The sequence below is a fragment of the Lycorma delicatula genome, chromosome 1 (assembly GCF_047948215.1).
Source record: "Lycorma delicatula isolate Av1 chromosome 1, ASM4794821v1, whole genome shotgun sequence".
NCBI lineage: Eukaryota > Metazoa > Arthropoda > Insecta > Hemiptera > Fulgoridae > Lycorma > Lycorma delicatula.
This window is the reverse complement of record NC_134455.1, coordinates 195,167,743-195,185,320: the sequence shown is the minus strand read 5'-3', so window position 1 is coordinate 195,185,320 and position 17,578 is coordinate 195,167,743. Positions and strand designations below refer to the sequence as shown.

Below are 17,578 nucleotides of genomic sequence, written 5' to 3'. Positions count from 1 at the left end.
TGTGCACGATATTTGTTCTTATGATACTGATAAATAGTTATCAATTTTTTTCTATTCTGAGTTCTAAGAATAATTGTTCACATTCACTAAAATTGGTTGGAATAGTTCCTTGAAAAATATGATCAATTTATATTTGCGTCATTTATTTGTGTTTTGTTTGAACTTTATATCTTTAAAAATAAGGAAGTTATTAGTTTCCACAAACACGAAAAAAAGTAAAATTGGCTTATGTGCCTACAAAAAACTGTCTCTGAAAAAAATATTAAACATCATAAAGATTAAAATAAATACTGCATTCCACTTTTTAAATGTTATTAAATAATAATTTTACCAGTAAAATTTTAATTTTGAATTGAGTGAATTGGTATGCACTGTCCCAAAACAAATAAAGTGATTACATAGATACAAAAACTGGAACATTAATGATTGTAAAGGAATCCCCGAATGAAAAGAATTAAACCAAGACAAACTAAAGTATTTGATGAACAAGAGGCACTTGGTAATGAGTTGTGTTCTCTGAAAGAAATGATGTCTGCTAACCACCCAGCTGTTCCTTTGCTGAAGGGAATGATGGTGTAACTCATAGGTTTGAATTATCACCTGCATTTCTCTAGGCTAGTTTACTGATATATAACAACACATAAAACTCAATGAAGAAAACAGTAGAAAAATTACTTCAATGCTTACTTCTCCACATAAGCTTAGCACATGGATTAATTAATCTTGAGAATGGGATTAGGCAAGCTGTTTTCAGGAGTGACTTGTGGTTCATGTTAGATCACCAAAAACCATTATGATTATGGCACTATGAAGCAAAAAAGTTAAGTTTAATTCCCTAGAATTAGGATGGATTTTGAAAATTTGGACATTTTGTGAAATGAAGTATTTGGATGGAAAAAGATGAAATTGTCTTCTAACACCTATAAGGGCATTTACTATGTTGCACGGAATAAAATGTATTCATACAGGTTTTAAAATGTCATTTTATTAAAGATGAAGTTTAATTACTACTTATTTCACAATGATAAATTAAAAAAACAAAATTTCCAACTTTAAAAAAAGTAATAACCGAGAATCTTGTAAATTAAACTAAAAATATATATTTTTTGAAAATGTATACAAACCATACGAATAAAAAGTTATATGGACAATTTATTAGATCCAATTGTAATTTACACAATCATTCAGCACACAAACGAAACATGCAAATAAAAAACTTAATCTACTACACTAAACAACTGAGAACAAAATTTGAAAACCACAGTGTTACAGAAGACTAATAAAATAGGAATATTCATACCTTTATTATTATTACAAAATTACAGCAATCAGTAAAAATTAAACATTAAAAATACATACACAATTATTGCACTTAAAATGTTTCCAATATCCAAGATGTGCTTTAAACTAAATATTTTCAACTCATAATCATTCCTTGGGCAAACACACTACTGCCGCTTTATTAAAAGACGATTGCAAAAAAAGCAAATTGCTTTAAATAATAAACTAACTTTTATTCAGTACTACATTTTCTGAAAATAAGTTTGACAAAATCACAAATTAGGTAACGATAGTATTATATGTAATAAAAATGTTAATTTAGTTTAATGGAATGCGTTGCCACAAAAAAAAACTACAAAAATCATCAACGAAATATTTACCCTGCGGGTATGAATACCTCTTAACAGAAGCATGGAAATTAACTGACATTAACAAATTACAAAACCATTTTGAAAAGCACATAAAACTTACCATAAAGGATGAGTTTCCAGACTTAATTTAAAGAAATAACAATAATTAACTGATAAATAGATCACTTTAAAAAACACAAATAAGTGAACAAACCGACAAAGCAACCGGGTGTACCTTCACTCTTCCGATCAATAAAAACCTACCCACAGCCTTCTCAATAATTTATACATTAAATGTCCTTTCATTTGCATAATACTTCGTACAAAAATAAATAAATAATATTTATGTAATTTAATTTACGACATTTAATCGACACATATATTTATTATAACTAACTATTGTATTTTAGTTTTTTACATCAACTTACTCCATTTATACAGACATTTCTGAAATAATTAAATCCATCCTAATATAAGGATTTTCTGAAAGCGTCCTAACCTAACATTAATTCAACGTAAACAAGCTGTAGCATAACCTCTGTAAGTGCGTAATGAAATATTTTTTGTTTATTAAATTTGACTCACATCAAATGGGAAGTATCAGCCGAACATCATTTTTTATTCAAAAGTCTACCTCCTAGTAGAATAGACTTTATTTTTTTCTTTATTGCAATGGCTTTGAAACAATTGTTGAATGGCAGTCAACCTTACAAATTTGCTCTTATTGAAGGTAGTTCAGTGTACTATATTGTTTTTAGAAACTTAGATCAATTATTTTCATTAATTGGTGTTTAACTTTAAGTTCATAAATTTGATTATAAGTTACTTAGAATTTTGAATCGTCTATCTGATATAATTTGTAATAATTGCATCTCCTGGTAAGATCAGTTTAACTTAAGTTTGTTATCCATTAATGTATTCAAGATAGGACGAAATGAAAAATCATTGGTACTTATTTTTGTTACTACTCATATTTTTTGTCTACTTTGAAAAACAAATTAATGATGAAATTTATTCTCTATTTTTGAAGTAATATAGTAATTATTAAACCTTTTCAGTCAGTTTGTGTTGGGTGTTAATGCTGTTCTGAATTACATACCAAAAGAGAGATTTTTGAGTATTTTTGGTGAACAAAAACAGCCTATTCAGAATAGCAAAAATATGTTAATTTTTTATGATGATAAATTTCTTCCAGTGTAAGTCATTCACAAAGAGATTAATCTGTTTGTCACTGTTATAATATTAGATGATAAAAAGTGTATTTCTACCATGTTGTTATTTATATGTGGTTATATTCATTTAAGGTTAGTAAAAAAAATATAATTGTCAGTTTGTTTACGGAACTACTAAATGTTTTACAGTCTAAATGATTGCTAACTCCAAGTTAACCTTGTCCATAAAGTATTAAGATTTTATTTATTTCCAATGTTTAGGAAATGCTTTTTGCAAAATTGTGTTTTTCAAAAGAAGGATAACCTCTTTGTATGTGTTGGAATTTCATTCGTAGAGGTATTTAATTTTTATGATACTTGTTCAGAATGGTTACCATGAGTTTGATTTAAACTGAATTAAGTTTCATCAGAAACATTTGATGGAATACCATCCTTTCTTATGATAGCTCTGGCTACTATAAAAAGGCTAGCTACCATAGCTATATCAGGCTTGTTTATGAGGGCTATTCAAAACGTATGTTACTTTTTTTTCTTTAGAAATATAATTAATGAATGTGAATTTAAAAGCCACCAGGAACTAGTATGCATGCATGTTTTTTTTTTTTTTGTAATTAATTGCTTATCAGCTGTTTCCAAGCAGCTGTTTTGTGTGTTATGTAGCAGTGCTTGTTGCATTTTTATTTTGCCCTTTATGACAGACTATGTTGAAAAGCATTACTGGCTCAAGTTCTTCCAAAACTTGGTATCTAAAGTGAAACAATTCATGATATTAAGTAGACTTTTGGGGTTACACAAATAAAAGAATGGTACAACTGTTTCAAAATAGCTGTACTTTGGTTGAGAATTACCAGCATATGAATAGCCCATCAACAAACTGGAAACCAAATGTCATTAAATGCTTGGGCAGTTTGATAGCAGAAAATTACTAGTGTCCAAGAAATAAAATAGCAATGAGATTAGTGATTGTTATGTCTGTATTATTTTAAAGGATTATTTGTGCATGCATATAGTGAGCACAAAATTTGAGACATATTTATTTTCGTTACAACAGAAAGAGATTTGTTTTGATGTTGCACAGGTCATGCTTGAATGCTCCAACAGCGATCCTGCATCCTACAGATCTTGAAAACTGGTGATATATCTTGGATTTACAACCCATGTGAAACCAAAGCTCTGTTGTCACAGTAAATTACAAAATAATGAAGCCGCCATCATCTTTAAGGCTGAAGAGAGCATAGTGAAAGTGATGGTTAGTTTTCAACTGACATGGAGTTGTGAGTTGTAAACACAGACCAGAAGATCAAACAGTTGTGTTTTTGCATCACCTTCTTGATACAGTTCAATACAAGAGAACAAATCTGTGGGAATCACAGAAGTGACAGTTGCATTATCTGCCCAGTTCATAGTTCATATCCGCCCATTCATCATACCTAATCCAAATTTCCTGGTCAGGCATGGCTTCTTGTGATTTATAGTTGTTCTCCAATCTGAAGATGCTGGTAAAAGGGACTTATATAAAATATAATTTTATAAAAGGGAATTTGACAACTGGCTGGACGTAACAACAAACATGTTAGCTCATCTGGCAGCTATAAAAGATATTTGTACATATCTTGTATTGCTAGTTTACAATAAAGTCAATCGCTTAATTTAAAATCAGTTTCTGACTTATAGACATCACATAGATTAATGAAAGATTACATTCACTTCCAACAAAAAAAGTTTGTTTACTATATCGTAAGTTTGTTTTATATATCATAGTTTACTGTTTTTTTTTTTTAGGAGGAATCCACCCCTCCACCCCTGTATTAAGATATTTTCTTATGTTAGACAAACTGTAGGCCTCAAATCATACATTATATTGTAATTTTTTTGTTAGTGTAATCATAATTTTTCTTAGAACAAGATGTTTTAATCCTTCTTAACTGTGCTGTTTTGTGATCCAAATATTTGTAATTTATTTAGTAGTTACAAATTATAGTTTGTTGATTACAAATGTAACACTAAAACCATTTTTCTTCTTGTTTCAGATACAGTTGATGAATTTTCATTTGTGTTATTAAGAGCTTTTATAAATGAGAGTCTTTGTAATGGAAAAGAAGTCCATGTGTTCTGTTTTGATCAGCTGCCAGCTGATTTTGAAAGAAATTTAGTTGTACAAAAAAGTGTAAGATTATATATCCATGATTTTTTTACAGATTCTGCTGAGTGGCTAAGAAATACAGGTAAGACAATACTCATGTTAAAAATGAAAATTTGTTATATATTGTAATTATGGGTAAGAACTAAATGTATCACATGCTAATCAGTTGGTCTATTGATTGATCTATTGAGGTGTTGAGGTCACTTCATTTATTTTTCTGGGTTAATTTTTCAGCAAGGCCTGTTATTTTGATGAGGGATATGCCAGAAAAAAATTCAATGTTTTATTGAAAAACAATATTTCTGTAAAAAAAAAAAATGGTTCAGTTTTTAAAAAAAAGTAATTAGTTTGGCTATACTCAAGAGTCATTTAAACATTAAACTGACATTGACATTACTGTCTGACAGCATCAGACAGTATACTAAGTCTGGAAGAAGGAGTATAGGACAAGGAAAAGGGTTGAGTGATCAGAAAGAATCCAGGTTCCTGTATTTTACTCTCTTATCCAGGATTAGATCATCGACATTAGTGTAAGTTACTGGATTGTTGGAGTAGGCATTGTGCTAATTTACAATTTTTATGTAAATTAAATTAAATTTAAATAAAATTAATTAACTTGTAATTAAATTAAATGTACTCTTAGAAAATAGAATAGATATATTTTGGTTTTATTACAGTTTAACAGATTCAGTTTGATGAAGATTCCTTTTTTTATGAAATACATTAATCATTTGAATCCGTTTCAGGAAGATGGAGAAAAAACAGCTTATCTCGTCACAAAGAAATATTTTGCATTTCCATTTACTTCCAAGATCGTGGTTTTGATTAAAAAGTTTGCAGCATTTTTTCGGATATTTACAAATTTCTTATTTTTTTCATTCTCTATTATTAGCACTTAGCTTATTTTAAATTTCTGATTTTTGCTAAAAATTTATTTTAGTATGACTTAGCGTAAGAACAAAGAGACTGAAGAATATAGTTCTTTCTCTATAGTTTTTTTGACTATTTTTCATTTGTTACAGCTGTGTATGTTCTTGTCAGTAACTTATTTTGTATAATATGCATTTCATTTATTATCAGTGAGCCAAATGTATTATGCTCCCGTAAATGGACTTATTAGGCTATGAAACAAACATTTGGCATTTTAAAAATGATGTATTTCATCTTATTTTGTCTTCAGTAAAGGTTAAAGTAGTGTTCCATGAAATATTATTATAAATTCATAAATATTTATTAGAAAAATAAATAATTGTAAATTGAATGATTATTGACTTTGAATGATTATTACTTTTACAATTGAATGATTATTTACTTTTAAGTAAATAATCATTTTAAAATCTATTTAAATTTCCTACTTTTTTTATTGTTAATTTCATTTTTTTTTCAAAAATAATATTTATGTTTTTAGCATCATTTTTCTGACCTGCTTTTCAGTAATTAAATTTTCTCAATTTTCTTTTTACTGATTTGGATTAACCTTCTGTCAATTATGCAAAATAAAATAATAGGATGGATTTATCAAATTAAAAAAGATAAACATAGTTATTACCTTTACCACCCAGATTTAGCTGAATACTGTTGTGAAGACGTTTATGAACACAGCAATTTACCATGATATTAGATTAGATATGAAGTCGAAAATGTAATTAACCATAAATATAATCTAGAAAGTAGTCTGCAGTTGCAGAAAGAATAGGCTCAATGATTCTAAAATGAAAATAAAGTAACAGAAAATTTTTTCTAGACATGTTTTGTATTTATGATAAACCATTAACACACGTTAATATATATTTGAATAATTACGCTATCAGTTTAGTGGAAAATTTTAACAGTAACTAATCTCTTAGTAAAAAATTGGGGTATATAAGCTAAAAAATCAAACTATTATTTAACTTTTGCTTTTTAGTGTTTTTGCACAATTCTAAGAAAATTAATTTAATAGGAAAGTTAATTTATTTATATATTAAGAAATAATGCTTTTGTCAAAAATCAAACTGTGAGTGATGCAGATAAATGAGGTCTAATACTGCAAGGAAATTCAGGTTAGCGCATAACAAACTTAAAAGAGAAAGAGAGAAAGCTCTATGGATCAACAGCCAACTCACAATGTGCCTCATATTTAAATAAAAATTATAAATTACTACAGACTTTTTAAGTGACTGAATCAGATTTAATTAATTATAATTTTCAAAACTTATAATGTTCCACATGCAGTTGTGATATTAATTGAATTGGTATTATGTTCTCAATCTGGCATCAGTCATTAATGTTAGTAGTTTTTTCACTTAGGCAGATACATATTTAGAATTTGCTCAAATGTGGGTTGAATTTAAATTTTGTCTATTCACTTGTGTCATTAATTTTTTCATCCCCAACACCTCAAACCATCCCTCACATAAACACCTGCTTTTAGAAGTATGATCTACATACTACTCAGTGTAATTTGAAGATCTCATTGAAGAATTTAACTCTAAAATATCTTGTTCACATAAATGGATATAACACCGCTAAGTCGTTGATTTTATACAAAATAATTTTGAACCAGAAAGTCACATTAGCATACATGAAGAAGAAAATGGCTCACAAATTAAAAAAAGCTAGATACACAGTAGCCTCAAAAACATTTTTTTTTTTTGTCTGTCTTCAGTCATTTGACTGGTTTGATGCAGCTCTCCAAGATTCCCTATCTAGTGCTAGTCGTTTCATTTCAGTATACCCTCTACATCCCTAACAATTTGTTTTACATATTCCAAACGTGGCCTGCCTACACAATTTTTTCCTTCTACCTGTCCTTCCAATATTAAAGCGACTATTCCAGGATGCCTTAGTATGTGGCCCATAAGTCTGTCTCTTCTTTTAACTATATTTTTCCAAATGCTTCTTTCTTCATCTATTTGCCACAATACCTCTTCATTTGTCACTTTATCCACCCATCTGATTTTTAACATTCTCCTATAGCACCACATTTCAAAAGCTTCTAATCTTTTCTTCTCAGATACTCCGATACTACTCAAAAACATTAGACATCTTAAAGCGCTTGGATATTGTGAAATATACAAAGGCAGTAAATGAACAACCCATTTCAAGTCCTGCTTTAAATATGTGTCTGCCTAACTCAAAAAAATCACCTTTGCTACCCAAACCCTGTAGCCAGTCTACTATGTTCTGCTAGAGGACATCAGTACTTATTTCTTCAGCTGTACTTAGTACTTATGATGATGTCCTTTATATGTTTGTAAACTAGTTCTTTTTTACTATTCCTATTAAGGAAAATTTGTAACATTATTTTTATTGTGAGTAAAAATTCTTGTGAATTTGACAGGATCCCAATATTATTTTAAACAAAAATTTCAAACTATACCTGTCCTCTGCTAAATATGCTTCTAATAATTAATTAGTCTGTTTTCATCCATCCCATAATACAATTTTACCCTTCTAAAGAATGCTATAAATACTTCTTTTACTTGCAAACCAAAAGTCCTTGACCCTTATTGTTAGTATTATTTGACTTATCTAAAGGCTATGATTAGGGCATCCTACTCTCCTGATAGAGCTTAAAATGTAAGTTAGTTTGTTTTAATCCTCTCTAGTATTAATTTCAGTTTGTAGCCTCTTTATTCTGTAAATGCTTGTGCTCAGTTTAGTTTTCCCTTTCAATTAATAGCATTCATTCTACTTTCTTTTAATCAGTTAATGTTATCATGTTTCATGGTTGAGTCAAAAAATTAGTCTTTTTTAAGATGATTTAGAAGGATTTCATTTACTGGTTTTTTATAAATACAGCAGTGTACATATAACATTGAGTACTATATAAAATAGCATGAAGTAAATGTGCAGGTATGATAAATCATCTCGGTTTGACTTACACTGTTTCTGTTGCAATTATGGAGGCTGTTCAAAAAGTAATGGTAAAAATGCTCTACAAAAAAAAAAATATTTATTTCGTCATCCAAATCTACATGCTCATTTTCAGAGTAACCCTCTGTGGTTGTAATACACTGTTTCCACCGTTCCTGCCACTTTTTAAACGTGAACGCCAGACCATCTTTCTCGAGCTCATTGCAGCATGCCTCCACAGCTTGTCATGATACAGTAAAATTTCATTAATGTTCTTGTGTGGTGCCTTGATACTATTTCCAGAGCCACCATTCTGTTCTATGATTCCAAATAACAGCACAATCTGGCTTAAAGATTCAAAGATATAACACTACACAAAACAGGACACAGCTGCTTACATGCCCCAAATTATCAAAGCCTGATTAGATGTCTGGAAACTACAGGATATCATTTAAATCAGTAAAATAAAATTAGTAGCTGCTATTTAATAATTTAGAAAAATATTTTTTTTTTTTTTTATTAATTTAATATTTTAATTGTTTTAGGTTCACAAAAAGTTGTTAATAATAAAAATATATTTTCCTTGATACATAAGTCATCAGCTGACAGCAGTGGGCAGTTAGTAATTATTGATTCTCTTTCATCATTTATTAGTTCATATGGTCTGGAAGAAGTCTACAGACAGATTCATCAGTCAATTTATTTTGATAGTTTCCATAAAAGTAAGTAATTCTTGAATCATTTTGTTGTACTAGTTTATAAATGATACTTTAGTTTAACCCACATACTTGTTTTGCAACACCTAATAGCTCAGTTTCACTGCATCATTTAATAACCTACATAATTGTTAGGAAAAACTGCTTCTTAGATGAATTGTCATTTAATTTTGTTTCTCTAAATGGATAACACATTTTCAGTAAAGAAGTATAGTTAATGAATATATAAATATAAAATAATATCGTAAAAGAAATTAGGATCATTTTAACATAAACATTTTAACACCTTTCTTAATTTTGATTTTTTTTACTTCCCTCTGGATTTACCAATCTTTCATTGTAATTTTAATTTTCTAAAACAACTTGTGATATGTGTCCTGTAATGAAAATTTTTATTTTCCTGTACATAGCTCTACTGCTGGTTGAGCAGGGTATAAAGGAAAGTATAGTTTCGAGCTAAAATTTTGGGTCTCAGGATTTTTGCATATGGTGAAGTTTCAAGACCCTTAGTGCAAAACCACAACAAAAAAAATTATAGAAGTTTCTGGAAGATGTATGTATGTATGTGAATACTTATGTACTTTGGCTTATATTTTAATTAGTAATTATGGACTGACTCAACATAAATTTTTCAAAAATGGCTTGAAAAATTTCTTTTTATGGAGTATTAATAACATTAAATTTTGAGAAAAAATAAAAAGGGGTGGGATAATTTTGGACATGTAAATTTTTTTACTTTTTTTTTATAATGGTTATAGATGAAAATTGAGTTTTAGTGCAATGAAAGAATTATTAAGTTTTTAAAATGTCAAGATTTTAATTCAGTCACATTTAGATGGTATAGCTTAATAAAAAAATTATAAGTCATTTTTATTTATTTATTTTTATTTTACAATTGTATAATTTCCAGTTTTTTTTTGTAATTTTTAAAAGCATTTTTTAATAGTAAATTTTGTTTTTACAAATTTTTCTCATCACCAAAAAAGAATTTGTTTTTTGTTTACATTAAATAAGTACTTTTCCGACAAATGTAGCAATGTACTGTTCCTAAATAAAATTTGAATTTTTCTAACTTTTCTTCATTTTATTCTACTTATCTTACTCCATTCTGTTCATAATTAAATTCTCTACAAGTTTTCTTTAAAAGTTTCATGTGTTCATTACCCATTTAACAAAGTTATTGTACATCAAACATAAAAAATAGAGTTTTTTTACCCCAATTTGTTGGTTTTCACCCTGCAATTCTCAAAAGCTACTGCAGATATGGTTCTCAGACCTATTTTATTCTATATTCAGGTCAAATACCTTAATAAATCACTAATTCTGTCCCTTAATTAACGTCCTAAAAATTCTAGTATGACCTCATTTCACCAGGGTATCTGAAATCTGAGGGAAATCTTTCACTAGCTGTAACTTACAAATGAAGTATTTTACAACATATGTTTATATGAACTTTTCCATTATTTTCACAAGTAGGATAGGTTATGAAAGTCATGGGAGAATTTCGTGATGCATCTGTATATGTATTTATAAAATAAAGCTTGCCCAATAATTTTTCAAAGAAGTAAAACTTTTAAAATAGTGAGTCATATAAACCTATAAAGATAATTTTTTAATGAAATTAATTTTATTGCTATATATTTTTTTAATCTTGTAACTTAATTGATGGTAAAAATGTAACTAGATCATTGAGGCTAAATATGTTAATCAACTTAAAAGATAAAAAATTCTTACATTTTTTAATAAAATTTTAATTTCAATAAACCTTTGAAGTATATCATTTTGATCTTAAATTTGTTATTAATGTAAAAAAAGTTAATATTTAGGGAGTTAGACCCTCTTCTTCATCCTAAAACATGCTTTTATGCGTTTGGGGTGTGTCAGTGAATGTTGGAAAGTGATGTGGTGTGTGATATGTAGGTGTTTTTGATTAGTGTAAAAGATGCATATGTGTTAGTTTAAGTGTAATAAGTTCCATTTGTAAGTTTAAGTGTTTGGCATAATAATAAATTAGGATCCGAGGTAGTCTCTCTGTTTAAATTAGATTAATTATTATATTTTTTATATTATATATATATAGGATCATCAAAAATTAGTAGTATATATGTATGATATCTAGTATAAATGAATATATTTTATTAATAATGTTGCTGTAGTAATTGATTATATTTTTAAAAATTACCCAAATTTCTATCTAATTTTAAAATTACTTTTATTTATTTAATGGAATAATCACATACCATATAGTATGAACTAAGATATTTTAAAATCATTTGTAGACCCCTTATTGCATAGACAGTGGGAATTATGACGTGTATATATATATTGATGCGTAGACTGAACTGCTAGAAGCATTGTCCTGAGTATGCACACTTAATACTAAATGCTCCTCTGGATGAACAAGCTGCAGTATATACTCTCTAATAATAAAAATAGAATACAAAACCGTAACATAATGCATCACATCATGCATTTTTTGCTAGCATTTATGATTAAAAAAAATTAATATAAACAAGTATTTTAATGTTTGGCAGTAATAATAGCAGCATTTGTTTCATTGAATTCCTAAGTGGAAATAATCCTCATCATTTATTTTTGCTGTATTTACAAATCCTGTCTTTTTATTATCCAGTGTATTACTTTCATTTATTATTATTATACAATGTATATAAATCTTTATTATTATGCATATTTTTATTTATACTTAAATAAACACATAAACAGTATTCTGATTGATAACTTATTCAAAATTATTTATACTAAATAAAATTTTTATAGATAGCACACTGTTGAATATGTACGATTTGCACATATAGTTTACATATATGGAATTATGTATTGTATATGAGAGGTTAATCTTGTAATGTTTTATAAATGCAAAGCCAATTCAGGATTGGAATCCAGGATTTTGTGAATCAAAAGCAAAGATACTACTGCTTCGTAGAATTTTTTAATTGTTTAAGTAATTTACTAAGAATAGCAATTGAAGCATAATAAAGTCCCTTCTTGTAAGCCAAAATATTTGTGTTGGGTTACATGAAAACAATTCTGTTGATTGGTTTGATAAAGTTGGATATTTTTACAACACACTTAAGGAGAAGTTAACATTTTTAATTTTCTAAATATCAGTCTACATTGTTCATAGTTATGGGCATCAAACAGTGTTCTAATTGCCCATCTTTTTATCTTGAAAACTTGTTCTGAATTTTTGAGGGAGCCCCAAGAGTTTATTATATTTCAGATGGAAATGTACATAAGCATAATAATATATACTGATGATGGCAAGCTTGCTGTTTTATTAGGTTGCTTCAAAGAATAAACATTGACGTCATTAAATTTTTGAAAAAATTAATCGAGAAAGTGGGGTGATAAAGAGGCAGTGAATATCATATCCCAAAGAAGGTGTCAAAAAGTTACTTTCTTTTTCTTACCTTTCAACTAATATTTACAAAAAAAATGTTTTCAAAAAACACTCATTTTCCCCCTTCTCAGACATTTCAAATTTACCGCTAATCAGTGTTGATGACAATAATAAAATAATTTCAACTGATCTTCGTTTCTGAAATTACTGATTCTATTACAGTTCCAGGAAAGTTATGCAATTTTTGACATATGTTTGCATTATGCATTACATTTTCTGAGTTCATTGTTATTGTTCTGATAACACCTTTTCTCTCTTTTTAAGATAAAATAAAAGTACAACTAGACATTTTCAGGTAAACAAGGTTACGTGAAGGTATGTTTATACTAATAATAATATTAATCATCAAATATAAGTATTAGTACAATACATCAGGTACATTATTACTTGATATTATTGTTATTATTATAGGTACTAGAGCTTTAACGTTAAACTTTTAACTTTGTGATGTCAGATTAATTTTGTAGCAAGTGAAAAACACCAAGCCTGACCAGGATTCAGAACCTTCTCAGTAGGGTTATAGTTGAGGGTAAGCGTAACATTTCCAGATATATTTTAGGCCATTTTATGTGTTCAATTCATATTTTCTTGTTATAATGTTAGTAACATTCTCAAGCTATCATTTACATTTTCAATTTTTAATACATAATTCTTTGTTACATACATTTTATAAATTTTATTATGAAAGTATACTTTCATTAATAAAGTTATTCACTCACTAACTAATCAGTTATTATCTTTGATAACTATTTCCATTCTGTTTTAAGTGGTGTGTCAATTCACATCAAGCAGAATAATTTCATATGTCATTAAAACATAACTAAAAATTTCTGTAAAATTTAGAAATAAGTTTTACATAATTTATTAAAGAAGCTTTAATTAATTTCTCAAAATTGTGCACATCTTTAGAAATTTGTTCATTCTACTTCTACACTGAATTATTTATGAATTTTTGATGTTATTGATGAATTTCTGATATCAGCATTAGGTAAGTCACAACCACTGATCTTTAAGGAAATAGTAACACATCTTTTACAAACCAATCTATAGTGTTTTCTTTTTCATTTTTTCTGATAGGCAGAGTATTCATTTGACTAGCAAAGCACAGTTCTGCTCCAACTGTTTATTTACTTTATTCCGAAAGAATATTTATACAAAGAAGGAAAGTTATGCTGAATGGTTATATAAATAAAACTATAAACAAATAAAACATTAAAAATTTTTTTATCTTTTAAGTTTTTTTTTAAAACCTTTAATATATACATTTTATAAACAGATGGTGAACAGATATTTTCCATATTTTCTGTACTTATTATAACTTACTTAATTGGATCATCCATGCATGCTGTGCTCAGATATTGCAGTTATAAAATAAAAATGTCCACTATTTTCTTTTACTGACCTTGGAAGGAATTTAACCTTATAATTTTTCTCCATTCAAGTCTAATTGAGAATTATTGTTTATTGAGAAAACTAAAATTTTTTAAGTAAGATTAAATGTACTTTGAAAATACGCTTGAACTTTTACAATTTTTTTATAACTGAAAAAATGCATTTTTTATATTATGCTTTGATTTAAATGTTTATGTGGTGCACCTTATTATTATTAATTTACAAATAAATATTTCATATATGTTCAAAATTAAAAGATTTTTAATTATTAGTTTATAACTTTTAAAACCATTAATTTATTTATTTACTCTCCTAAAAATCCAAAATCACACTAATTTATTCAGTAAGTATAGTCTTTATCTCTATTATATAAAGACGAAACGTTTGTATACTAGCAAAAATCTCAACTGCTAAACTAATTGCTACTGGATTTTAACAGTAGGCTTTATTATGTAATCAGGAGCATCATAAGCTACATTAAGATGAAAAATTTTTCAGTAAAATTTGTAAATAAATAATCTATTACGGTGCTGCACTTCTCATTTTGGCTGCTAGTAACAATGAAATTTACTATTTTTTTTAATTTCTCAGTAACAAATGAAGATATCAACTTGATTGTTTTGTCTGTGTAATCTTCATCTGAATATCTAAAACCCAATTTCTAAATTTTTTGGAAATTCCAATTTTAAAGGGTTAAAATTAAAATAGACTTTTGAATTTTTTTAAACCTGGCTATTTTTTTAATTTCTTGGTAATAAATGAAGTTATCAACCTGATTTTTGGTGAGTGTAGTCTTCATGTGAATAAACCAACTTATAAATTTTTGAAATTAAACCTTGAAAGGGATGAAGAAAGGTAAAAAAAAAAAAATGAATAATGATTGCAAATTTTTCCAATTCTAACTATACTAAACGACATATTCAGTAGATTTAGATTTGTGAATAATCTTCAGATAAATATCTAAAACCATTTTCAGGTTTTTGAATTCTGATTTTTTATGGGGTGTGACGATATATGGTGGCTCAACCAAAACAGCCACTACCACTACCACCGTTACTGTATGTGCAACTGACTGCACTTGCAGTCAAAAAACATAAAATAAAAAGAAATTGACTGTGATAGGAATTGCAAGTAACCATGTAGCATGATGAAGCTATGATGGGGAGCTGAGGTAGTTATTTATAATATAGGTCAGTATTCTGAAGTCATTGATCATGAAATTACAAAAAATGTAATTGCAGGCAGAATCAGCTGTATCGATGAGACTTAGATCTAATATGATCCTTCATGCTGTTGCAATGTAGCTTTATTACTACTAATTAAGTTGTTTGTAGAAAAGATTTATATGATTAGAGCTATGGAATATAAGTTAATTTAGTAGGATCGTAAAGTCCATTCCAAATTCCCAAATTAATTAATAGATGGTTAGGGAAAGGAAAATTAATCAGATTTATGTCCTTGTCTTTCATATTTGATTATTGAATAATTTTCAAGAAGTAATTCCAAACATTTCTGCCAGGCAGTGGATCATGGAGAGGCGGACAGACCTCCTACTCCCACTCAGCTCCATGTCATTTTCTTTACTTAGTACCATCATTAAGATGCCATTACACGTCACGGCTGCAAGGGAATCCAAGCCCCCAACAGTGCAGTCGCCATCCCACCAACAGTGGTTTGCTCATACAAAACTGCTCTCGTCAAAGTGACACTACACCTTACATCTGCATGGTCACCCATACCCTCGGCAATGCAGTTGTCGTTCCACAGACAGCTAACATTACAATAATCACTATTACTTTACTGACTAACTGTGGCTCGATGCCTACCTCTGGCCAGTCAACTGTCCAGGCGGTCCCTAGCCACCCAGGGTGCTACTACACTTATACCCCCTCAGTCGTTCTGCTCAGGGCGAGGATCATTAGTGTCTAAAATTTCCTAAAATTGCTTTTCAGAAATACAGAGTTTTAAGGTAATTTTTTAAGCGGTTACATATGGTGCTTTTAAGGGTATTCTGAAAAAAGAAAATAGTGAAAAAAATGCTGTTCCCTTATTTTTCATTGCTGCTAGAAGTGAAATATTCCAGGAGGAAAAAATATAAGCTTTGTTCACAGATAAAAGATAGTTTTATATACGACAGAGAACTATTAGTGTATTATATTTATGATAAAAGGTACACAAAAAATGTAATTCTGTTTTTTATTAAAATAATAGTTTTAATATGTCCATTTTTTAATGATGATTATTTTAAAGCAAATATTGGTGTTATTAATTAAAAATTATTTTGTACAGGTAATTTTGTCAGGCAGTTAGTTAGTGTTATTTATAAAGAAACTATTTTACACTATGATACTACGATTACGCTTCTGAAACATCTGGCTTCTGTTTGGATTGCAGTATTACCTTATAGACGGAACTCAACAGGAAAAGTTATTGTTAAAATTTTACATAAGAAAGCTAATGGAAAACTATTAAAGCAGGTAGTAAACTTTTTAAAATTTTTAACTAGTATAATGTATGAGTGGCTTTATTATAATTTTTACTTTTCTCATATTCAACTGAAAATGTTATATATTTAAATATTATGTTGGTTATTTAATTACAAATCTTAATATTAACTGTAAACAGTATGCGAATATTAATATGATGTAGAGTGTGTAGGATTTGACAAACAATTTTATGATTGTATATTTCTTAATTTCTTCTCTTGATTCATAGAAGTAAATGTATTGCATTTCTGCTATAAGTTTCATTTTGTGTTGATAACTTTTTACTTTGTAATTGGGAATGAGTTTTTGGTGTAAATGTTGTAAACAGAATGTTTTTGACAATTGTGTACAAAAAAAGGGACTTCTAACAAGTAATAGTGTTTCTATAACTCAATTATCCTGCTGTGTATTCAACTAACTTGCTGGAACAGATTTGTCTTATGCTGACTGATTTCATGTTAAAATTTATAGCACTGTTCTCTTCCAAAATGCAAAAAATGAACTGCTTAAAATTATATAAGTCTGAAAATAATTAAAGATTATGTGTTAGCTTTTTTAAATTTTATTAAATTTAAGTTTTGGGGCATACAAATCCCATACAAACCAGGTTGTAATTAATAAGGAATATAAGTTAGAAGGTAGAAGATCAATGGATTGACTTTCAAGGTACTTGAATGTCAATCCATACGACTTAATAATAAGTTAGAAGAATGTTAGGACAGAAACTGAAAATAAAATTTTAGGTTGGTAGGAGAGTCAAATTAGAAAAGTCTAGACAAC

General features: G+C 28.2%; 2 protein-coding genes across 2 annotated transcripts in view; one reads left to right on the top strand and one right to left on the bottom strand.

Annotated features, from left to right (window-relative positions):
- LOC142318241 (uncharacterized) overlaps positions 1-1,877 on the bottom strand; it is a 52,555-nt gene extending 50,678 nt beyond the window's left edge. The window contains exon 1 of the mRNA XM_075354804.1: positions 1,753-1,877. Coding sequence (XP_075210919.1) covers positions 1,753-1,755 — 3 coding nt within the window. The 5' untranslated portion in view covers positions 1,756-1,877. The remainder of the gene's footprint in view (positions 1-1,752) is intronic.
- A 258-nt stretch (positions 1,878-2,135) lies between these two features.
- Positions 2,136-17,578, top strand: part of Elp5 (Elongator complex protein 5) — a 37,486-nt gene continuing 22,043 nt past the window's right edge. Inside the window, exons 1-4 of the mRNA XM_075369559.1 lie at positions 2,136-2,361; positions 4,834-5,028; positions 9,329-9,505; positions 16,602-16,789. Coding sequence (XP_075225674.1) covers positions 2,304-2,361; positions 4,834-5,028; positions 9,329-9,505; positions 16,602-16,789 — 618 coding nt within the window. The 5' untranslated portion in view covers positions 2,136-2,303. The remainder of the gene's footprint in view (positions 2,362-4,833; positions 5,029-9,328; positions 9,506-16,601; positions 16,790-17,578) is intronic.